Source organism: Oncorhynchus keta, chromosome 8 (genome assembly GCF_023373465.1).
Source record: "Oncorhynchus keta strain PuntledgeMale-10-30-2019 chromosome 8, Oket_V2, whole genome shotgun sequence".
Lineage (NCBI taxonomy): Eukaryota > Metazoa > Chordata > Actinopteri > Salmoniformes > Salmonidae > Oncorhynchus > Oncorhynchus keta.
This window is the reverse complement of record NC_068428.1, coordinates 39,816,661-39,841,954: the sequence shown is the minus strand read 5'-3', so window position 1 is coordinate 39,841,954 and position 25,294 is coordinate 39,816,661. Positions and strand designations below refer to the sequence as shown.

The following is a 25,294-nucleotide window of genomic DNA, read 5'->3' as shown; positions in this document are numbered from 1 at the left end:
TGCTTTCCAGCTGTACTGTCTTAGATGTAAGTACAGTGAGAGGATGTACCCGCCCCCTCCCACGCATGTCATCCTCTGATAGATACTATTCAAAACGGACTCAAACCTGGGAAACTTGCAAGAGTAAATCATTTATTTTATATTATTAAGAATTAACAGCAAATGTTCATCAAAAAACAGCAAGAGAGTTAGATAATGGCTTGAGCCAAAATAATTTTTAAAAAGCTAAATCACAACAACTTGATTAAATATTTTGTATCACAAACAAGAGCATATTTTTGGTTTGATCACATATATAATTGAGACAACATTCAGCTTCACAGGCTGTTGTAATATTACTGAATTAGCACAGTGGACCACAGGCTGTTGTAATATTACTGAATAGCCACAGTGGACCACAGGCTGTTGTAATATTACTGAATTAGCACAGTGAACCACAGGCTGTTCTAATATTACTGGATTGCCACAGTGAACCACAGGCTGTTCTAATATTACTGAATTGCCACAGTGAACCACAGGCTGTTGTAATATTACTGAATTAGCACAGTGAACCACAGGCTGTTGTAATATTACTGAATTAGCACAGTGAACCACAGGCTGTTGTAATATTACTGAATTGCCACAGTGAACCACAGGCTGTTCTAATATTACTGAATTACCACAGTGGACCACAGGCTGTTCTAATATTACTGAATTGCCACAGTGGACCACAGGCTGTTCTAATATTACTGAATTGCCACAGTGGACCACAGGCTGTTCTAATATTACTGAATTGCCACAGTGGACCACAGGCTGTTCTAATATTACTGAATTAGCACAGTGAGCCACAGGCTGTTCTAATATTACTGAATTAGCACAGTGGACCACAGGCTGTTGTAATATTACTGAATTAGCACAGTGGACCACAGGCTGTTGTAATATTACTGAATTGCCACAGTGGACCACAGGCTGTTCTAATATTACTGAATTGCCACAGTGAACCACAGGCTGTTGTAATATTACTGAATTAGCACAGTGGACCACAGGCTGTTGTAATATTACTGAATTGCCACAGTGGACCACAGGCTGTTCTAATATTACTGAATTGCCACAGTGAACCACAGGCTGAATTGCCACAGTAACCACAGGCTGTTCTAATATTACTGAATTGCCACAGTGAACCACAGGCTGTTCTAATATTACTGAATTGCCACAGTGGACCACAGGCTGTTGTAATATTACTGAATTGCCACAGTGGACCACAGGCTGTTCTAATATTACTGAATTGCCACAGTGAACCACAGGCTGTTCTAATATTACTGAATTGCCACACTGTGCCAGACCACAGGCTGTTCTAATATTACTGAATTGCCACAGTGGACCACAGGCTGTTGTAATATTACTGAATTGCCACAGTGAACCACAGGCTGTTCTAATATTACTGAATTGCCACAGTGAACCACAGGCTGTTCTGGACCACATGCTGTTGTAATATTACTGAATTGCCACAGTGAACCACAGGCTGTTGTAATATTACTGAATTGCCACAGTGAACCACAGGCTGTTGTAATATTACTGAATTGCCCACAGTGAACCACAGGCTGTTGTAATATTACTGAATTGCCACAGTGAACCACAGGCTGTTGTAATATTACTGAATTGCCACAGTGAACCACAGGCTGTTCTAATATTACTGAATTGCCACAGTGGACCACAGGCTGTTCTAATATTACTGAATTAGCACAGTGGACCACAGGCTGTTGTAATATTACTGAATTGCCACAGTGGACCACAGGCTGTTCTAATATTACTGAATTGCCACAGTGGACCACAGGCTGTTGTAATATTACTGAATTGCATGCCACAGTGGACCACAGGCTGTTCTAATATTACTGAATTGCCACAGTGAACCACAGGCTGTTCTAATATTACTGAATTGCATGCCACAGTGGACCACAGGCTGTTGTAATATTACTGAATTGCCACAGTGAACCACAGGCTGTTGTAATATTACTGAATTGCCACAGTGAACCACAGGCTGTTGTAATATTACTGAATTGCCACAGTGAACCACAGGCTGTTCTAATATTACTGAATTGCCACAGTGGACCACAGGCTGTTGTAATATTACTGAATTGCATGCCACAGTGGACCACAGGCTGTTCTAATATTACTGAATTGCCACAGTGAACCACAGGCTGTTCTAATATTACTGAATTGCCACAGTGGACCACAGGCTGTTCTAATATTACTGAATTGCCACAGTGAACCACAGGCTGTTCTAATATTACTGAATTGCCACAGTGAACCACAGGCTGTTCTAATATTACTGAATTGCCACAGTGAACCACAGGCTGTTGTAATATTACTGAATTGCCACAGTGAACCACAGGCTGTTCTAATATTACTGAATTGCCACAGTGAACCACAGGCTGTTCTAATATTACTGAATTGCCACAGTGGACCACAGGCTGTTGTAATATTACTGAATTGCCACAGTGAACCACAGGCTGTTGTAATATTACTGAATTGCCACAGTGAACCACAGGCTGTTCTAATATTACTGAATTGCCACAGTGGACCACAGGCTGTTCTAATATTACTGAATTGCCACAGTGAACCACAGGCTGTTCTAATATTACTCAATTGCATGCCACAGTGGACCACAGGCACAAAATAACTCATAAGCTTGTTACATTTTCCACCCTGAGCAACAGTCATTTTGATAGATTGAAAAAAAGATAACAGATGGTAATATCTTGTTTTTTTTTAATACACAAGTGGTACATATCAATAAACCTCTGTTACCATACCTAACATTGTTAGTGGGCTACGTAGGTCAACAAAGATGTGTCATGGTGAAAAAGGAACACATTTAGAGAACATGTCTGATGTTTTATTATAAACTAGGTGGTTCGAGCCCTGAATGCTGATTGGCTGACGCGGTGGTATATCAGACCGTATAACACGGGTATTTTTACTGCTCCAATTACGTTGGTAACCAGTTTATAAAAGCAATAAGGCACGTGGGGGGGGGTTGTGATATATGGCCAATATACCACAGCTAAGGGCTGTTATTTTTCGGCAAAAATAACGACACAACATATATCACACCCCCTCGGGCCTTATTGCTTAAATCTACTTGAGATAATGTGAAGTGAACATGGTGGCCAGTAATGTTAGAACTACAGTGTGTTTAGGTGGTGGTTTTTGTTGCAGTGGTGGTGCGATAGTCTTCGTCCTCTTCTGGGTAGTGGGGAACAGACTTCTTGGCCACCACATTGTTCAGCCTCTGACCCATCAGGTAGGGGTTATTGACACTCTGGAATACATTTTTAAAAAAGAAGGTAAGATGGGTACTTTCCTGTTTTGAGAGGAAATATTTAGTTGTCATTGTGCTGAAGATAAAGAAACATGTACTTCATCCAGAAATGTAAGTTTAAAGTTGGGTTATCTCCTTCAGGGTAAACAAATCAATGGTGGTGATGTGGATGTCTCACCCCATCTCCTCCCTCACCCCATCTCCTCCCTCACCCCATCTCCACCCCTCACCCCCTCTCCTCCCTCACCCCATCTCCTCCCTCACCCCATCTCCTCCCTCACCCCATCTCCTCCCTCTCCTCCCTCACCCCCATCTCCTCCCTCTCCTCCCTCACCCCATCTCCTCCCCTCACCCCATCTCCTCCCTCACCCCATCTCTCCTCTCCTCCCTCACCCCATCTCCTCCCTCTCCTCCCTCTCACCCCATCTCCTCCCTCACCCCATCTCCTCCCTCACCCCATCTCCTCCCTCACCCCATCTCCTCCCTCCCTCCCCTCACCCCATCTCCTCCCTCACCCCATCTCTCCCTCACCCCATCTCCTCCCTCACCCCATCTCCTCCCTCACCCCCCTCTCCTCTCCTCCCCCCTCACCCCATCTCTCCTCCCCCATCTCCTCCCTCACCCCATCTCCTCCCTCCTCCATCTCCTCCCTCTCCCCCCTCACCCCATCTCAATGGTGGTGATGTGGATGTCTCACCCCATCTCCTCCCTCATCTCCCCCTCATCTCCTCCCTCACCCCATCTCCACCCTCACCCCATCTCCTCCCTCATCCCTCCCTCATCTCCTCCCTCACCCCATCTCCTCCCTCATCTCCTCCCTGATGTCTCCTCCCTCATCTCCTCCATCTCCCCCTCACCCCATCTCCCCTCACCCCATCTCCTCCCTCACCCCATCTCCTCCCTCACCCATCTCCTCCCTCCCCTCACCCCCATCTCCTCCTCCTCATCTCCCTCCTCACCCCATCTCCTCCCTCTCTCCTCCCTCACCCCATCCCCATCTCCTCCCTCACCCCATCTCCTCCCTCATCTCCTCCCTCATCTCCTCCCTCCCTCACCCCATCCTCCCTCACCCCATCCTCCCTCATCTCCTCCCTCACCCCATCTCCTCTCCTCCCTCACCTCCTCCCTCTCCTCCCCCATCTCCCCATCTCCTCCCTCACCCCATCTCCTCCCTCACCCCATCTCCTCCCTCACCCCATCTCCTCCCTCTCCTCCCTCACCCCCTCTCCTCCCTCACCCCATCTCCTCCCTCACCCCATCTCCTCCCTCACCCCATCTCCTCCCTCACCCCATCTCCCTCCCCTCCCCTCCCTCACTCCTCCCTCACATCCATCTCCTCCCTCACCCCATCTCCTCCCTCACCCCATCTCCTCCCTCTCCTCCCTCATCTCCTCCCTCTCCTCCCTCACCCCATCTCCTCCCTCACCCCATCTCCTCCCTCCCTCACCCCATCTCCTCCCTCCCCTCCTCACCCCATCTCATCTCCTCCCTCTCACTCCCTCACCCCATCTCCTCCCTCACCCCATCTCCTCCCTCTCCCCCTCACCCCATCTCCTCCCTCACCCCATCTCTCCCTCACCCCATCTCCTCCCTCACCCCATCTCCTCCCTCACCTCCTCCCTCACCCCATCTCCTCCCTCACCCCATCTCTCCTCCCTCACCCCATCTCCTCCCTCTCTCCTCCCCTCACCCCATCTCCTCCCTCACCCCATCTCCTCCCTCACCCCATCTCCTCCCTCCCTCACCCCATCTCCTCCCTCACCCCATCTCCTCCCCCATCTCCCCATCTCCTCCCTCACCCCATCTCCTCCCTCACCCCATCTCCTCCCCTCACCCCATCTCCTCTCACCCCATCTCCTCCCTCACCCCATCTCCTCCCTCTCCTCCTCCTCACCCCATCTCCTCCCTCACCCCATCTCCTCCCTCTCTCCTCCCTCACCCCATCTCCTCCCTCTCCTCCCTCACTCCTCCTCTCCTCCTCACCCCACCCCATCTCCTCCCTCCCCTCATCCCATCCTCCCTCACCCCATCTCCTCCCTCTCCTCCCTCTCACCCCATCTCCTCCCTCACCCCATCTCCTCCTCCCCCATCTCCTCCCTCACCCCATCTCCTCCCTCACCCCATCTCCTCCCTCACCCCATCTCCTCCCTCCCCCATCTCCTCCCCCATCTCCTCCCTCACCCCATCTCCTCCCTCTCCTCCCTCCCTCACCCCATCTCCTCCTCCCTCCTCACCCCATCTCCTCCCTCACCCCATCTCCTCCCTCTCCTCCCTCACCCCATCTCCTCCCTCTCCTCTCCTCCCTCCCTCACCCCATCTCCTCCCCTCACCCCATCTCCTCACCTCTCCTCCTCTCATCATCTCCTCCCTCACCCCATCTCCTCCCTCACCCCATCCCTCCCTCTCCTCCCTCTCTCCTCCCTCACCCCATCTCCTCCCATCTCCTCCATCTCCCTCACCCCATCTCCTCCCTCCCTCACCCCATCTCCTCCTCACCCCATCTCCTCCCTCCCATCTCCTCCTCACCCCATCTCCTCCCTCACCCCATCTCCTCCCTCACCCCATCTCCTCCCTCACCCCATCTCCTCCCTCACCCCATCTCCTCCCTCTCCTCCCTCACCCCCTCTCCTCCCTCACCCCATCTCCTCCCTCACCCCATCTCCTCCCTCACCCCATCTCCTCCCTCCTCCCCTCACCCCATCTCCTCCCTCTCCTCCCTCACCCCATCTCCTCCCTCACCCCATCTCCTCCCTCACCCCATCTCCTCCCTCACCCCATCTCCTCCCTCTCCTCCCTCACCCCATCTCCTCCCTCCATCTCCTCCCTCACCCCATCTCCTCCCACCCCCTCCCTCTCCTCCCTCACCCCATCTCCTCCCTCACCCCATCTCCTCCCTCACCCCATCTCCTCCCTCACCCCATCTCCTCCCTCACCCCATCTCCTCCTCCCTCACCCCATCTCCTCCCTCACCCCATCTCCTCCCTCACCCCATCTCCTCCCTCACCCCATCTCCTCCCTCACCCCATCTCCTCCCTCACCCCATCTCCTCCCTCACCCCATCTCCTCCCTCACCCCATCTCCTCCCTCACCCCCCTCACTCCATCTCCTCCCTCACTCCATCTCCTCCCTCACCCCATCCTCCTCCCCCCCATCTCCTCCCCTCATCTCCTCCCTCACCCCATCTCCTCCCCCATCTCCTCCCACCCCCATCTCCTCCCTCACCCCATCTCCTCCCTCACCCCATCTCCTCCCTCACCCCATCTCCTCCCCTCTCCTCCCTCCCCTCACCCCATCTCCTCCCCCCACCCCCCTCACCCCATCTCCTCCTCCCCATCTCCTCTCTCACCCCATCTCTCCTCCCTCACCTCATCTCTCCCATCTCCTCCCTCACCCCATCTCCTCCTCACCCCATCTCCTCCCTCACCCCATCTCCTCCCTCTCACCCCATCTCCTCCCTCCCCCATCTCCTCCCTCACCCCATCTCCTCCCACCCCATCTCCTCCCTCACCCCATCTCCTCCCTCTCCTCTCCTCACCCCATCTCCTCCCTCACCCCATCTCCTCCCCTCATCTCCTCCTCTCCCCATCTCCTCCCTCACCCCATCTCCTCCTCCCTCCCTCCCATCTCCTCTCCTCCCTCCCATCTCCTCCCTCCCCCATCTCCTCCCCTCGCCCCATCTCCCCCTCCCATCTCCTCCCTCACCCCCCCCTCATCTCCTCCCTCACCCCATCTCCTCCCCTCACTCCTCCCTCTCAATGGTGGTGATGTGGGTCTCACCCCATCTCCTCCCTCACCCCATCTCCTCCTCCTCCTCCCTCACTCCCATCTCCTCCCTCACCCCATCTCCTCCCTCACCCCCTCTCCTCCCTCACCCCCTCTCCTCCCTCACCCCATCTCAATGGTGGTGATGTGGATTCACAGAGACCATTTCTACAAAAGCAAAACATTTTTCTCTGAGGAAAAAAAAAGAAGAGAAGAAACAAACCAATCATAGACCCACCCTTTTTCTTCTTTTGGCTCCTCCCTTCAGTTTCTGGTACAACAGCTCCTTGTTCTGAAAGGAAATATCCAAAAGTGAGTAGGGGCACACATAGGTATATATTTTTGTTTTGTTTTTACAGAAAATGCCTTTTTTCTCGAATCATTGTAAACAAATGGATTAAGCCTTTTCTAAGGGAACAAATATATTTTCTCTGGTTGACTTGTCTGGTGTCCACAGATGGGGTGTAGTGTAAGTTAGTAGAAATCAAAACAATATATTTTTCCTAATATACTATTCTATTGGACTAGTTCAATAGAATAGAGTCTGATCTAAGGTCAGTTTACTGAATCCACTTCTGAGCCTAGTGGAGTGGGCTGACATTTCCCCTGACTCTGATCTAAGGTCAGTTTTGATTTGGGGATGGTATAGGCAACATCCATAACCAGAGAAACCATTAGCACCCATCCCAGTCACTCACCCACTTAGCCAGAGCAGGGTAGTCATGCTCGGGGTCGAACAGGTGCTGATGGTTCTGGAACTTTCTGCTGAACTCTGCTGTGTCCGGGGCGTTTTCCAGACACCCATCTGCAGCTACAGTACAAAAGAGGGAGCAGAGAGTCAGAGATTGGCCAAATAGTATAGGACAGGGTTTCTCAAACCTTTTGAGAAAGCAAATTCCTCAGGGACCCCCTCATAATCAGTACAGCACACAAGGAGTTTTACTATGACTTCGGCAGTGGATGGTCAGACAAACTAAGTCTCAGGCCCTGGGAACGAACATTTTTAAGGCCCGCCTCTTGACATCAGAGAGAACATTTTACAATTTTCAAGCTAATTTCCTGCAATTCTAAACATTGAGATTTTCTGTTGGTAAAGCTTTAACCCATAGCAGTCTAAGCCCTGTCTGGGGGTCCACTAAGCTATATGGAATTGTTTTAAGAAGGTCATACCATGGGTTATTTAGCTATTTGATTTAGAATTCCAAGACCTCTTCAAGTATCCCCAAAAAATAAAAACATTTGATGAAAAATATAATTTGGCCTTAGTGCTATTAGCCTATACAAACTAGAGGTCGACCCCTAATACAAACAAATTGAATAACAGCTTCACTACATGGAACAACAGACTGTGTCCCCCCCAAAAAAACTAAAGGAGGTTTGTTTTGAAGTGTCTGTCCTATATCTGAGAGATATAAGAAATATCAGGAAACATATACAGAGCCTTCAGAAACTATTCAGACTCCTTGACTTTTTCCACATTTTGTTAGGTTACAGCATTATTTGAAAATTGAGTAAATCATTTTTTCCCCTCATCAATCTACACACAATACCCCATAATCAAAAGGCGAAAAACAGCTTTTTAGACATAAAAAAAAAACCCAGAAATAACTTGTTTACATAAGTATTCAGACCCTTTACTATAAGAATCAAAATAGAGCTCAGGTGCATCCTGTTTCAATTGATCATCCTTGAGATGTTTCTACAACTTGATTGGAGTCCACCTATGGTAAATGGACATGATTTGGAAAGGCACACAACTGTCTATATAAGGTTCCACAGTTGACACTGCATGTCAGAGCAAAAACCAAGCCATGAGGTCGAAGGAATTGTCTGTAGAGCCCCGAGACAGGATTGTGTTGAGGCACAGATCTGGGGAAGGGTACCAAAAAATGTCTGCAGCATTGAAGGTCCCCAAGAACACAGTGGCCTCCATCGTTCTTAAATGGAAAAAGTTTGGAACCACCAAGACTCTTCCTAGAGCTGGCCGCCCGGCCAAACTGAGCAATCGGGGGAGAAGGGCCTTGGTCAGGGAGGTGACCAAGAACCCGATGGTCACTCTGACAGAGCTCCAGAGTTACTCTGTGGAGATGGGAGAACCTTCCAGAAATAAAACCAATTCTGCAGCACCCCACCAATCAGGTCTTTATGGTAGAGTGGCCAGATGGAAGCCACTCCTTAGTAAAAGGCACATGACGGCCCGCTTGGAGTTTGCCAAAAGGCACCTAAAGGACTCTCAGACCATGAGAAACAAGACTCTCTGTTCTGATGAAACTAAGATTGAACTCTTTTGAGATTTGGATGCGGACCCCCAGCAGGACCTCCACGGACCCCCAGCAGGACCTCCACGGACCCCCAGCAGGACCTCCACGGACCCCCAGCAGGACCTCCACGGACCCCCAGCAGGACCTCCACGGACCCCCAGCAGGACCTCCACGGACCCCCTGCAGGACCCCACGGACCCCCTGCAGGACCCCCACGGACCCCCAGCAGGACCCCCACGGACCCCCAGCAGGACCTCCACGGACCCCCAGCAGGACCTCCACGGACCCCCAGCAGGACCCCCACGGACCCCCAGAGGTCCGCAGATTTCACTTTGAGATCCCCTGCTATAGCAGAACACTGCATCTACATACAACAAAATCATACAGGAGAAATAGCCTTGGTAGGTGCAAATCTGTTTCTGCTTTAGCCAACGAGTCGTAGCTGTTTGCAATATCGAATGCAGAAACTCAAGTCTTACCCAGGCTACATCGTTGTGTTACCCAGTGTGTGTCAGGCTGTCTATTTGTGTAAAGTAAGGTACAGTAGTCCTTTATGTACATGTGGAATAAGTACCGTCTACCAGTCTTTCCTATTGGACAGGGGTTAGGAGGGTAACTGTCTACCAGTCTTTCCTATTGGACAGGGGTTAGGAGGGTAACTGTCTACCAGTCTTTCCTATTGGACAGGGGTTAGGAGGGTAACTGTCTACCAGCCTTTCCTATTGGACAGGGGTTAGGAGGGTAACTGTCTACCAGCCTTTCCTATTGGACAGGGGTTAGGAGGGTAACTGTCTACCAGTCTTTCCTATTGGACAGGGGTTAGGAGGGTAACTGTCTACCAGTCTTTCCTATTGGACAGGGGTTAGGAGGGTAACTGTCTACCAGCCTTTCCTATTGGACCGGAGGGTAACTGTCTACCGGTCTTTCCTATTGGACAGGGGTTAGGGTAAGTCTTTCCTATTGGACAGGGGTTAGGAGGGTAACCAGCCTTTCCTATTGGACAGGGGTTAGGAGGGTAACTGTCTACCAGCCTTTCCTATTGGACCGGAGGGTATCAGTCTACCCGTCTTTCCCACTGGACAGGGGTTAGGAGGGTAACAGTCTGTCTGTCTTTCCCACTGGACAGGGGTTAGGAGGGTAACAGTCTACCTGTCTTTCCCACTGGACAGGGGTTAGGAGGGTAACAGTCTACCTGTCTTTCCCACTGGACAGGGGTTAGGAGGGTAACAGTCTACCTGTCTTTCCCACTGGACAGGGGTTAGGAGGGTAACAGTCTACCTGTCTTTCCCACTGGACAGGGGTTAGGAGGGTAACAGTCTACCTGTCTTTCCCACTGGACAGGGGTTAGGAGGGTAGCAGTCTACCTGTCTTTCCCACTGGACAGGGGTTAGGAGGGTAGCAGTCTACCTGTCTTTCCCACTGGACAGGGGTTAGGAGGGTAACAGTCTACCTGTCTTTCCCACTGGACAGGGGTTAGGAGGGTAACAGTCTACCTGTCTTTCCCACTGGACAGGGGTTAGGAGGATAACAGTCTACCTGTCTTTCCCACTGGACAGGGGTTAGGAGGGTAACAGTCTACCTGTCTTTACTATTGGACAGGGGTTAGGAGGGTAACAGTCTACCAGTCTTTCCTATTGGACAGGGGTTAGGAGGGTAACTGTCTACAAGTCTTTCCTATTGGACAGGGGTTAGGAGGGTAACTGTCTACCAGTCTTTCCTATTGGACAGGGGTTAGGAGGGTAACTGTCTACCAGCCTTTCCTATTGGACAGGGGTTAGGAGGGTAACTGTCTACCAGCCTTTCCTATTGGACAGGGGTTAGGAGGGTAACTGTCTACCAGTCTTTCCTATTGGACAGGGGTTAGGAGGGTAACTGTCTACCAGTCTTTCCTATTGGACAGGGGTTAGGAGGGTAACTGTCTACCAGCCTTTCCTATTGGACCGGAGGGTAACTGTCTACCGGTCTTTCCTATTGGACATGGGTTAGCAGGGTATCAGTCTACCCGTCTTTCCCACTGGACAGGGGTTAGGAGGGTAACAGTCTACCTGTCTTTCCCACTGGACAGGGGTTAGGAGGGTAACAGTCTACCTGTCTTTCCCACTGGACAGGGGTTAGGAGGGTAACAGTCTACCTGTCTTTCCCACTGGACAGGGGTTAGGAGGGTAACAGTCTTAGGAGGGTAACAGTCTACCTGTCTTTCCCACTGGACAGGGGTTAGGAGGGTAACAGTCTACCTGTCTTTCCCACTGGACAGGGGTTAGGAGGGTAGCAGTCTACCTGTCTTTCCCACTGGACAGGGGTTAGGAGGGTAACAGTCTACCTGTCTTTCCCACTGGACAGGGGTTAGGAGGGTAGCAGTCTACCTGTCTTTCCCACTGGACAGGGGTTAGGAGGGTAACAGTCTACCTGTCTTTCCCACTGGACAGGGGTTAGGAGGGTAACAGTCTACCTGTCTTTCCCACTGGACAGGGGTTAGGAGGGTAACAGTCTACCTGTCTTTCCCACTGGACAGGGGTTAGGAGGATAACAGTCTACCTGTCTTTCCCACTGGACAGGGGTTAGGAGGGTAGCAGTCTACCTGTCTTTCCCACTGGACAGGAGGGTAACAGTCTACCTGTCTTTCCTATTGGACAGGGGTTAGGAGGATAACAGTCTACCTGTCTTTCCCACTGGACAGGGGTTAGGAGGGTAACAGTCTACCTGTCTTTACTACTGGACAGGGGTTAGGAGGGTAACAGTCTACCTGTCTTTCCCACTGGACATGGGTTAGGAGGATAACAGTCTACCTGTCTTTCCTATTGGACAGGGGTTAGGAGGATAACAGTCTACCTGTCTTTCCTATTGGACAGGGGTTAGGAGGGTAACAGTCTACCTGTCTTTCCCACTGGACAGGGGTTAGGAGGGTAACAGTCTACCTGTCTTTCCTATTGGACAGGGGTTAGGAGGGTAACAGTCTACCTGTCTTTCCCACTGGACATGGGTTAGGAGGATAACAGTCTACCTGTCTTTCCCACTGGACAGGGGTTAGGAGGATAACAGTCTACCTGTCTTTCCCACTGGACATGGGTTAGGAGGGTAACAGTCTACCTGTCTTTCCCACTGGACAGGGGTTAGGAGGATAACAGTCTACCTGTCTTTCCCACTGGACATGGGTTAGGAGGGTAACAGTCTACCTGTCTTTCCTATTGGACAGGGGTTAGGAGGGTAACAGTCTACCTGTCTTTCCCACTGGACATGGGTTAGGAGGATAACAGTCTACCTGTCTTTCCTATTGGACATGAGGGTAACAGTCTACCTGTCTTTCCTATTGGACAGGGGTTAGGAGGGTAACAGTCTACCTGTCTTTCCCACTGGACATGGGTTAGGAGGGTAACAGTCTACCAGTCTTTCCTATTGGACAGGGGTTAGGAGGGTAACAGTCTACCTGTCTTTCCCACTGGACAGGGGTTAGGAGGGTAACAGTCTACCTGTCTTTCCTATTGGACAGGGGTTAGGGGATAACAGTCTACCTGTCTTTCCTATTGGACATGAGGGTAACAGTCTACCTGTCTTTCCTATTGGACAGGAGGGTAACAGTCTACCTGTCTTTCCCACTGGACAGGGGTTAGGAGGGTAACAGTCTACCTGTCTTTCCCACTGGACATGGGTTAGGAGGATAACAGTCTACCTGTCTTTCCTATTGGACATGAGGGTAACAGTCTACCTGTCTTTCCTATTGGACAGGGGTTAGGAGGGTAACAGTCTACCTGTCTTTCCTATTGGACAGGGGTTAGGAGGGTCGGGGTATCCATGGTCCTCACTGAAGTCTTTAGGGATGTTGTCCCCTGTCAGCTCAGCTACGATGTTGGGGATGTTTCCATAGGGACCCAGGTGCTGCAGTCCCTCATGAGCTCCACCTAATGGAGGAAACATAGCATAACAGGGACACCTTATTGTTTATTCATTGACCCGAGACAGAGAGGACATGTTTACTACTGTTTTTACATTTTAAATGTGATTACTGCATTTTGAAAGTCAAATTAATATCATAATAAGGAATATCACCTACTCAGCCTCGATATCACCATAGTACAGAAACCCAAGGACAGAAATGTCAACGTAATCTCCATAATGGTACTGGGAACTATAACCATTGGCTTGGTGAAAAAAATGTTCTCTCCCTCTCTCTCACACAGAATATATCGCCTTAATACTCCTGATTAACATTTGGCAGGATCACATATAAAATATCTTATACATTGAAGTGAACTCCATTATAGCAGTGATTTCTCCCAGGCTTTGAACTGGGCCCATGACTACCTGTGGTGTAAACTAGTAGGGAATATATATATATATATTTTTTTTTTTTTTTATGTCCTGCTTTAGAGGGTAGAGTACATTTCTTAATACGTAACCATCTGCCAAATCATGACACATCCCAGATATACACAAACTAGGCTGATGGTTGTACACCATTTCATACCGTCCTAAAATGTTAGGTTTAACATAATAAAGTTGACAACCTATTTTGTTGGTTAAAGTCCTGTTGTTACTGTACTTCACTTGCTAAGTTTGTTATTAGTCAGGTATTTAGAAGGTTTCCATCCAATTGGTGACAGATTTCCATGCAAATATTCTAACATCTGCATATAAAAAACAACATGCTAATTGTCCCACCAGAGTGGTGTTTCCATCTCACTGACTTGTTGCTGTTAAAAGGGTGTTTCCATCTCACTGACTTGTTGCTGTTAAAAGGGTGTTTCCATCTCACTGACTTGTTGCTGTTAAAAGGGTGTTTCCATCTCACTGACTTGTTGCTGTTAAAAGGGTGTTTCCATCTCACTGACTTGTTGCTGTTAAAAGGGTGTTTCCATCTCACTGACTTGTTGCTGTTAAAAGGGTGTTTCCATCTCACTGATTTGTTGCTGTTAAAAGGGTGTTTCCATCTCACTGACTTGTTGCTGTTAAAAGGGTGTTTCCATCTCACTGACTTGTTGCTGTTAAAAGGATGTTTCCATCTCACTGATTTGTTGCTGTTAAAAGGGTGTTTCCATCTCACTGACTTGTTGCTGTTAAAAGGGTGTTTCCATCTCACTGACTTGTTGCTGTTAAAAGGGTGTTTCCATCTCACTGATTTGTTGCTGTTAAAAGGATGTTTCCATCTCACTGATTTGTTGCTGTTAAAAGGGTGTTTCCATCTCACTGACTTGTTGCTGTTAAAAGGATGTTTCCATCTCACTGATTTGTTGCTGTTAAAAGGGTGTTTCCATCTCACTGATTTGTTGCTGTTAAAAGGGTGTTTCCATCTCACTGATTTGTTGCTGTTAAAAGGGTGTTTCCATCTCACTGATTTGTTGCTGTTAAAAGGATGTTTCCATCTCACTGATTTGTTGCTGTTAAAAGGGTGTTTCCATCTCACTGACTTGTTGCTGTTAAAAGGGTGTTTCCATCTCACTGACTTGTTGCTGTTAAAAGGGTGTTTCCATCTCACTGACTTGTTGCTGTTAAAAGGGTGTTTCCATCTCACTGACTTGTTGCTGTTAAAAGGGTGTTTCCATCTCACTGACTTGTTGCTGTTAAAAGGGTGTTTCCATCTCACTGACTTGTTGCTGTTAAAAGGATATGCGTAATGATGTAGTAAACATTTAAAAAACACTTTTGCGGGTAAGTTCTCAGGTTTCCGTCGCATTTTGATGTTTACTGATGGTTTTGTCACAAAACAAAACTTTCCCAGGCTGACGGTTCGCTGATACAACGGACAGGTACGATATGATGAGATATAAATTTTTTAAAAACCAGATAATTTGTATTTGACAATTTGCAAATGCCAGAGGGCCGACCATATTTAGCCCAGTAAGCCTGTCTAACTTGGGTTTGTTGCACAAAAGGATCATTATCTCACTAATAATGGGGGCCTTGAGAAAACAAAGGAAAAGAATGGGCCGTTGTGTTAGAAATGCCAGTTCCGATTTTTGGTCCTAGTCCGCCCCTGGATGTCTATGAGAGTGTCGAATTATGTGAGGCTTATGTGATCAAATATGTTTTTTATCATTATTGTTTAGGTTGTTCCAAATGTACTGATGTAAGCACGTGGCATTCCAGAAACTTTGAGAAAAACGACTGAGCTGAGCCTGGCGTATCTGCCCTCTCATTGGATAGAATGGTCCCACCTGATCTCTCCTCTTCCCACCTGCCTTACATCTTTGAGGACATGTACTATATTTCCATTGTTAGAGCAGTCACTGGACCATCTTGTCAATATAATAGATCATCTTCGGTAGTACAACGAAACATGTCATTGCGTGACTCCAAGTTTACTACGATATGATTGTTTTCATATCAATATTTGCACATAAAAGCATTTCCACCGCAATTGTCGCATAATCAATTTCCCTGAGGAAAAAAAGATCCCACCTGGTCTTGAGTATTTTGTTTAGTCGACATAAAATTAGCTGTTTTACAAAAGTCCTGAAGTTAGTTTTTTTTTCTCTTATGAGTCGGGTAATTAATCCACATTAAGTGGTTGGATGGAAACGTGGTTATTGACCAAAAACAAATGGATAAAGAATAAGCTCAAAATAGAGAACACTGGAAACCACTATCCATGACTATAACAGACCTTTAACCCATACATTATTATTAGAAATCATGGACCATAACCACCGACCTTGGATGCTCTGTGGCCCCACGATGTTGGTGGCCTGGTGAGCAGGGTACTCGACCCTGGGCCGAGCGATGCCCAGCTGCTCCATGACTCCGTGTAGGAGACGCTGAATGTCGGCCTCAGATACCTGGTCCGCCGTGCGGGGGCTCCGGGCCGATGCCAGCCCCGCTATACACACCAGAACAATCAGCAGCACTGATCTACTCAACCTGACTGCCGAAGCCATCTCTGGTGTCGGCTATAGGGAGATAAAAACAATGTTGCTTATTATGTCTAACAGGCCTATATGTTGTGTCTAATGTAGTTAGGAGAAAATGCAACTGAAAAACATGTTATTCTAATTATATTCTTTCATCAGAAGAAAGTCCATCTGACAGGAACAATCATTAGAAAACTGTATGGAGTTAGAATAGTTATTTTTATACCACATTGATTGTTCCACAAAGTCAAAACAAGGTACAGACCATGATTAATAATGCATTACATTATCTATCCACATGTACACATAAACAAAAAACTAAAAGTGGATACAGGGACAATTAGGCACTTCTAAAAGCAAGGTCTCCGTTGAAGGATAAGGTGGCAGGCTTTAATGCAGGCACTGGCATAGAACACAAGCTTACCAGATGGCATACAGCATAAACATGTCAGGAAATTAGAAAAAACTGCAACATGTTTCTCTCAGCTTCATGGCAAACTGTGTAGAATAGCAGGACATTTGCTCAAGAATTACTGATAGTCAGGACAATCCTTGTCCGGCAGGTAAACTTAATTTTTATAGTGAAAAAAAAATGTTCCATTATTGGTTCTTAAAAATGTTCATTTAGGATCATTTTAAGGGAAAATATTTGTTTTGGTCAATTCAAAAATACTTTCAATATTATTAATTTCCATGTCGACTCTATGCCTTGACGTGTCTATTTTGTTGTATTACAGCCTGATTTTATGATTTATAACATTTAGATTTTTTTGTTGCTGGCCTACACAATACCTTATGTCAAATTGGAATTCTCTTTTTGAAATTTGTACAAATGATTTAAAAATTAAAAGCTGAAATGTCTTGAGTCCATAAGCATTCAACCCCTTTGTTATGGCAACCCTAAATAAATTCAGAAGTTAAAAAAAAGTTGCATGGACTCACTCTGTGCTCAATAATAGTGGAAGATGCATTTTGAATGACTACCTCACGTCTATACCCCACACATATGATTATCTGTATGGTCCCTCTGTTCAGCAGTGAATGTCAAACACAGATTCAACCACAAAGACCAGTAATGGTCTGGAAAGTTCTCTAACAAACAATACTGGAATCACCATGATCACAACCATAAACTGTCAACGCAATCTGCCTGACAGATACAAACATGTTACATTGAAATAGTTTGAGTAATAAAGCTACTGAGGAAAAGCTAAATTGCTACTGTCCAATGCCTTTCAAAGAAGGACACCTATTGGTAGACTGGTAAAAAAGAAACAGTAGACATTGAATATCCCTTTGAGCATGGTGAAGCTATGCATTGCACTTTGGATGATGTATCAATACCCCCAGTCACTACAAAGATTCAGGCGTCCTTCCCAACTCTGTTGCCGGAGAGGAAGGAAACCTCTAAGGGATTTCACCATGAAGCCAATGGTGACTAAATAAGTTGTAGTTTAATGGCTGTGATAGGAGAATGAGGTTGGATCAACAACATTGTAGTTACTCCACAATACTAACCTAATTGACAGTGAAAAGTAGGAAGCCTGTATTGCCACAAAGCACCACTGAAAAATGTGGCAAAGCAATTCACTTTTTGTCCTGAACACAAAATGTTATGTTTTCGGAAAATCTAATACATCATTACGGAGAACTACTCTTCATATTTCAAGCATAGTGGTTGCATCATGTTATGGGTATGCTTGTAATCGTTAAGGAGTTTTTCGGGATAAAAAAAAAAACTGAATGCCGCTAAGCAGACAAAATCCTAGAAGAAAACCTGGTTCAGTCTTCTTTCCACCAGACACTGGGAGATGAATTCACATTTCAGCAGGACAATAACTTAAAACACAACAGGCCAAATCTTGGTGAGCAATTCCAGTGAAGACAGTGAATATTCCTGAGTGGCTGAGATAAATCTTCTTAAATCTAAGTCAAGACCTGAAAATGGTTGTCTAACAATGATCAACAACCAATTTGAGAGATCTTGATGAATTTTGAAAACAATTATGGGAAAATGTTCTATAATCGAGGTGTGGAAAGCTGCCAAATGTGCCTCTACAAAGTATTGTCTCAGGGGTGTGAATACTTATGTAAATGAGATATTTGCTAATATTTCAAAAAAATATGTTTTCACTTTGACATTATGGGATAGTGTGTAGATGGGGGAGATTTTAATACGTCAGCCATTTTGAATACAGGCTGTAACAAAAAATGTGGAATATGTCAAGGGGTATGAGTGACTTTCTGAAGGTACTGTATATTAAAATCAGAAATTACAAGAGTTCAGCTATACCATAAAGACCCCGTATTCATGTCTTCATTCATGTCTTCACATGTAGTGAAACAAGACCACTAATGATCTGGAAAGTTCTCTACTTCTGATTTAAACACCAAACAAACACTGGAATCACCATGATCACAACCATAAACTGTCAACTCAATCTGCCTGATGAATTCAATGTAACACATCGGTTTTCAGAGAAGTAAGGCTACATTGAAAAAGCTCAATTGTTACGGTATATACCACTTGAATGATAAAAATCGTGTTTTTTTTTAAATTCCGTAAAAAGATGAACAGTTATTGGGGATTTTCAAATTAATTTACAAACTTATGTTTTGAGTATATGTTGTCAACTCAGTCATTGATGGCTAATCCCCTTAAGATATATATTTGTCAATATTGAGAAGAAAAAAAGTATTGTAATCACTGTTAAGCAACATATGCTTAAACAATGAAAGTATTTTCTGTGCTAGACCCAAAGGATGCTTTCTTTACAAAACGTTTTAAATCTGGGACACACATAACATTAGCCCAGGAGCGTTTCACAATGCTACAAAAAGAAGATTTATCACATATTTGAGTACTCTCAAAATGTTAGAATTAAACAATCAATGCCTTTAATTACTTGGACAATAATTGAAAATAAAACAAAGCCTTTTATGGTGTCCGACACCAGTTGTATGGTTGTTCCTTTACATGGTGTGACAGCTGATACGTTGGTCTAACATTAGGACAACTATTTGAGATTGAGAATCCCTGAGCTCTAAAACAGCAACAACCAAAAATCTCAGCCCCATAGCAAAATAGCACGAGAAACTACACATTTATAAAGACCTTGCGCCCTGTGAAGCTGCGTTACGCCACTGGAAACAAGTGTAGACATTGTTACATCATCAAATTTTACAATTACCATTTTAAAAAATGTAAACGTTTTGTATGGACAACCTTATGTAACCGCTGGTTTACAGGAGGCAGGTACAAATAAACCAAATATTCCCCTGTAGGCAAATATCACACAAAATGTGGTCCCAAATATCGCTGTTGATGCCTAAATAATGTTGACATGGGAATAACCTATACAAACCATAATAAATCCAAAATTACGCACATAAACCGGTGTTGTCTATGTGTAAATATTGCCAGAATGGAAATACATACAAATGTATATAGCATGCATCAGGCTAATTAGACATATAATCAAATCAACTATTGACCGACAGTATGTGGAATTAAGGCATATGTGCGTTTGCCTCTTTTCTGTGAAAACAAAATGTAGGTTGTAGGTCCGCCATCAAACGTTTAGGCCGACGTCAGAGGGAAAATTGCTACAGAGTCGCTACAGTCATCGCAAGATTTAGATACACCAATAAACGATATTAATTCAACAGATGAAATGTTTTCAATATTATTAAGCTACGGTTAGATATTTCGAAAAGGCCTATACGATATTTATCTGAACCTTACAATATAGCGTTTCCCTCACCGTGTGTCCTGGATGCGAGGAGCCTGTAATACTGAACGAGGATGCAGTCGGTCCTTGCTCCAGTTTATTAGCCTACCACTGTTGCCAGGCTCCCGAAAGTAACTGGCATCTCCGTGAATGTCATTGGTCGGCGGACAACGTTAATAATTAAGCGAATCAGTGTGCCATATTCGTTTTCTTGTGTGCTTTACAAATTAGCAGACAGAAATGCAATAGCCTAAGATGTGGCTAAAATTGTATTTTCATACCTTTGACTCCAAAGTAAAATTTAAAATAAACCTATTTATTAAAACACATTTTAGTTTTACAGACATGTTGGACAGGTGGACTACAGGAAATATGTACAGGGAAATAAATTAAATATATAGTACAAAAGTTTTTAAAGACAAATAAAATGTCTTTACAATAAAATGTGACATTCATAGGGTTTCATTCTCATCTTCAATGCAAAACAATAACTGACATATGGGCCTTGATGTCTGATCAATGGAAATCTCTATTTGACATGAGACTACAGTGTGGTGCGTCTCCTGCTTTTCCAGGGGCTTAGGTTCAGCTTTCCCAGACCAGACCGACCAGGATCCCTGCGGATACAGTCACCTCCCTTCAGCCTTTTGGCTGAAAAACACCCAACGTTTCCCGAATCTATTCTGAGGGGTGGACAGGGAATGAAAACTGTTAGTAGTTCCACCTACGTGGGGCAGGACCCAACCTTGATCGGTTTCTCTGAGCTTTGTTAAAAAGGTATATCACACGAAACTACATTTTACCTTTTGAGTGTTTTGCTCTGTCCTCTACAGCTCTCTGTCCTCACTGGGGTGGAGGGAGATCTAGCCAACCGAGCTGAAGGACCTGGTTTCTCTGGGTAACGGAAGTTAAATTCATCATGAAATTATCACAAGCTCAAATGAAAAGTCTCTGAAACATTGTGTGTGCAGTATAATGACAATCTGACAGCTCAAATTCATGTGGAAAAATAGATTGTAAACATGTACCTGAGCAAAATGTTTTGCTCCTGAAAAGCTGAATGTCTGGGAAGGCCTCCATACCCAGGCTCTTTCTGAGTGGCCGTTTCTTCCTGCAGGGAGACATCTCAGCATGACCTGGGATGCCCTCCATGATCACCTGAGGAACCACACCTAATAGACAGAGACATTTGCAGTGCCTTAGAACACGCCGCCAATTTGGAGCCCCCCTACATGACATCATCATACCAGTCCCGTCCTACATCTGATGGGCTACCCGGGGCGGCAGGGTAGCCTAGTGGTTAGAGCGTTGGACTAGTAACCGGAAGGTTGCAAGTTCAAACCCCCGAGCTGTGTCGTTCTGCCCCTGAACAGGCAGTTAACCCACTGTTCCTAGGCAGTCATTGAAAATAAGAATTTGTTCTTAACTGACTTGCCTAGTTAAATAAAAGGTAAAACAAAAACGCAATCGAGGTGGAGAATGAGGGTGTGAGAGTTATACCAAATGAATGGACATTCTCTATGAAGGTATAGACCACAGCCTTGAGTTTCATATGTGTGTCCATCCCCTCTGTTCCGTGGCTGGGGGGAAGCAGGCTCGGGGCAAAGATCACAGCCAGGTTATTATTGGTCATCCGGTTCTCTGCACACCTTAGAAAAATAATAGAAAAACAGAGAGAAGACTATTGATAATCTCAATAAGAACCGGAACTACCAGGCACTTTGGATCAAAAGCATCTGCTAAATGGCATATTATTATTGTCCGAAAAAGAATGGTCTTGACCTTTACAGCACTAGAGCTAAGCTTCAAAACAAATGTATTCAGAGAAAGAGACACATAACAACAGGTGTAGACTTCACTGTGAAATGCTTGGTTTCAAGCCCTTCCCAACAATGGAGAGTTCAAATAAAAACTCAAGATGAATAAAATGCAGAAGAACAGAGCTATATACAGAGAGTTCCAGATCAACGTGCAGGGGTAATAGCTACAGTTGAAGTCGGAAGTTTACATACACTTAGGTTGGAGTCATTAAAACTCGTTTTTCAACCACGCCACAAATTTCTTGTTAAACTACAGTTTTGGCAAGTCTTGTTAGGAGACCTACTCTGTGCATGACAAGTCATTTTTCCAACAATTGTTTACAGACATTATTTCACTGTATCACAATTGCAGTCGGTCAGAAGTTTACATACACTAAGTTGACTGCCTTTAAACAGCTCGGAAAATTCCAGAAAAATGATGTCATGGCTTTAGAAGCTTCTTTTTGGCTAATTGACATCATTTGAGTCAATTGGAGGTGTACCTGAGGATGTATTTCAAGCCCTACCTTCAAACTCAGTGCCTCTTTGCTTGAAATCATGGGAAAAATCAAAAAGAAATCAAACAAGACCTCAGAAACAAAAACAAGTCTGGTTCATCCTTGGGAGCCATTTCCAAATGCCTGAAGGTACCATGTTCATCTGTACAAACAATAGTACGCAAGTATAAACACCATACAGCCGTCATACCACTCAGGAAGGAGAAGCGTTCAGTCTCCTAGAGATTAACGTACTTTGGTGCGAAAAGTGCAAATCAATCCCAGAACAGCAAAGGATCTTGTGAAGATGCTGAAACTGATCCAAAAGTATCAATAGCGACAGTAAAAATGTGTCCTATATTGAATTAACCTGAAAGGTTGCTCAGCAAGGAAGAAGCCACTACTCTAAAACTGACATAAAAAAGCCAGACTACGGTTTGCAACTGCACATGGGGACAAAGATCGTACATTTTGGAGAAATGTCCTCTGGTCTGATGAAACAAAAATAAATCTGTTTAGCCATAATGACCATTGTTATGTTTGGAGGAAAAAGGGAGGCTTGCAAGCCGAAGAACACCATCCCAACCATGAAGCACAGGGGTGGCAGTGTCATGTTGTGGGGGTGCATTGCTGCAGGAGGGACTGGTGAACTTCACAAAATAGATGGCATCATGAGAAAGGAAAATTTAGTGGATATATTGAAGCAACAGCTCAAGACATCAGTCAGGAAGTTAAAGCTTGGTTGCAAATGGGTCTTCCAAATGGACAATGCCCCAAGCACTCTTCCAAAGTTATGGAAAAATGGCTTAAGGACAACAACGTCAATGTATTGGAGTGGCCATTACAAAGCCCCGGTAGCAGAGTGAACAGTCTAGTACACTTTCTCTGTTGCCTGCTATTCCCCCACAATAGCAATGCTTTCGCCAAACATATTACCTGTGGGAGACCTTTGAGAGGAAGTGGAAGAAGTAACTGAGGAAGGCAAAGTTCCTGTCAGGCAGTAGGCAGGACAGCAGCTGGGTGGCCAAGGCCCTCTCCTCTGAAGTGGGTAACAGCTGGGCCTTCAGCAGGGCTGGAGAAAGAAAGTGTTGCCGTCTATTATTGTCACAGACTCACTTCACACAGGACCTGTATTCAGTGGATCTGAGCCTAAATCAGCAATTCTATTCTGAGACACTGAGTATGGGCCCATAATTTCCCCCATTAAAGCCGGGATTTAAACCAGCGAACTTCAACCTCTAGGCTGCCTACCTGAGTGGAGGTCTGAGGGGAACAGGGGGTCTGGAAGCTCACGACAGAACAGCTTCAAAAGGCTGGCCACGTCACAGGGGAGGGCTGTGGATAGACAGGCCTCCCCGTGGTCTAGTTTGGCCTGTGTTATTGTTGGAGGTGTGGGGGTTTGGTGAGGAAAGAGGGGGTGGGGGAAAGAGTTCAAAGTCCATCAAATAACAAAACAAGTCTTAAATTGACATCCCTTAATCAACAATACGTGCATGTTGAAGTCACTTACCCTAAGGGTCCTCAGACGAACAACAGAGCCAGATTTTCTGAAAAGGCCATCAGTCCCAGCATGTTCCAGTAGATGCTCACAGGCATCCACTAGGAAGCTACATTGAAGTTAAATGTAAATGTAAAAAAGTTGTAAGATTAATAGGAATTCTTATTTCTCACTTCAGTTGTACATTGTTAGAATAGAGCCTGTGTGTTCTTACTGGGGTTTTGTTCTTACTAGGGTAGCAAAATGGTTTATTTTACAGGAAACTCCGTTAACTACCGGAATTTTGGTATCTTTCAAGGATTTTATGTAATCCATCAAAAGACTAGTGGCTCTTTTGGGTACTTCAAATTATCAAAACATTTGTTTTCAAATTATCACAGGTGTCTGTAATCATCTCCGTCTCTGGACTTATTACATGTCAAATATATTAAATGAGATGATTTTAAAATTAAATTGAAAAGTTGTAAATCATTATCTTAAATATAAAACATGATCCTAAATATATAGTGAGTGTCATTGGTGTTTAATGAGGGTTTCAGCATTTAACATTCTTATACACTTAAATATTTTACTATGTCTATATGGATTCGTTGCCAATGTTTTTACGTCAAACTGGTGGCAGTTGTGAAACAAGTAAATAGTTGCAGAGTTAATTTAATGTCATTGTTGATTAGATGCCTTTTTCATGAATTAGGCAATTCTCTCTTGAACATTATACATCTACTAGAAACTCATGGACACAGCTATACATTTTTTTAAAGGGGAATATATCTATAAAATAATATTTTCTATCAAGTTAAAGCATCAAAATTTCCAAAACTTACGATATATATTGCCGTAGCTTGTTAATTATAAAAATGACAGAAAGTCCGGGTAAGTTTGGTAAATTAGCGGTACCTTGGTAACCCAATTCTTACCAGGGTAGCAGCCCACACGGAGGCATGTAACACAACGGCAAACTCTCCAGTGGAACGCCGAACACTTTGGTACCAACTGTAAACCTTCTCTCTTTCTTCCTCCCACAGCTCTTCAGCTTTATCCCGTGAACCACACGGAGATGTTCCAATACAGAGAGACGGACCGTGTCACTAGGCCTTTCTGAAATCTTCATCTTTCCGTCACTCTTTTTGCAGGTGAAAAAATAAACCGTAGAAGCAGAGTAGTCCTAAATGTTATTTAGTAGTTTCTTCCAGGTAAACTATTTTAAGAGTACAATTGCTGATGACTCTGAAAAGTCACTTGTTATTCCTAGTGTGCAATTATTGGCATAATTATCACCTGTGGTACTGTGAGGACACACCCTTCAATGAAGAGCCTCTGCCTGGAAGATGCAATACATTAATCAGACAGAAGGTGGCGCTATATCATCATCTTAGCGCTTAGTAGGCTTACAGGCGAACCTGCCTAGTCAATGGCTGTGTTCGAGAGCATCAAAACCGTAATGTATCATGGGTAAATTGTGACTGACTGATCTACAAATCATATTGAGTAGTTTTTTATGACGGAAGGGAGATCAGTCAGTCTTGACTCACCTTTCAAGAAGGCTGCAATGTCAGATACAGAAATTACTTCAATTAAGGTTAACCGTCTAAGACATTACTTC

At 45.4% G+C, this 25,294-nt stretch overlaps 1 protein-coding gene across 1 annotated transcript; it reads right to left on the bottom strand.

The window, feature by feature from the left end:
- Positions 1 to 3,086: 3,086 nt before the first annotated feature.
- Positions 3,087 to 24,964, bottom strand: LOC118387157 (uncharacterized). Its single transcript, XM_052523334.1, has 14 exons — positions 24,609 to 24,964; positions 23,704 to 23,800; positions 23,445 to 23,565; positions 23,130 to 23,265; positions 21,398 to 21,546; positions 20,926 to 21,069; positions 20,701 to 20,791; positions 20,443 to 20,580; positions 19,307 to 19,310; positions 15,971 to 16,205; positions 13,071 to 13,220; positions 7,762 to 7,874; positions 7,302 to 7,355; positions 3,087 to 3,301 (listed from the first exon to the last, which is right to left on the bottom strand). The coding sequence occupies exons 1-14, from the start codon at positions 24,800 to 24,802 to the stop codon at positions 3,176 to 3,178; spliced, it is 1,752 nt and encodes a 583-aa protein (XP_052379294.1). The 5' UTR covers positions 24,803 to 24,964; the 3' UTR covers positions 3,087 to 3,175.
- Between the last annotated feature and the right edge of the window lie 330 nt (positions 24,965 to 25,294).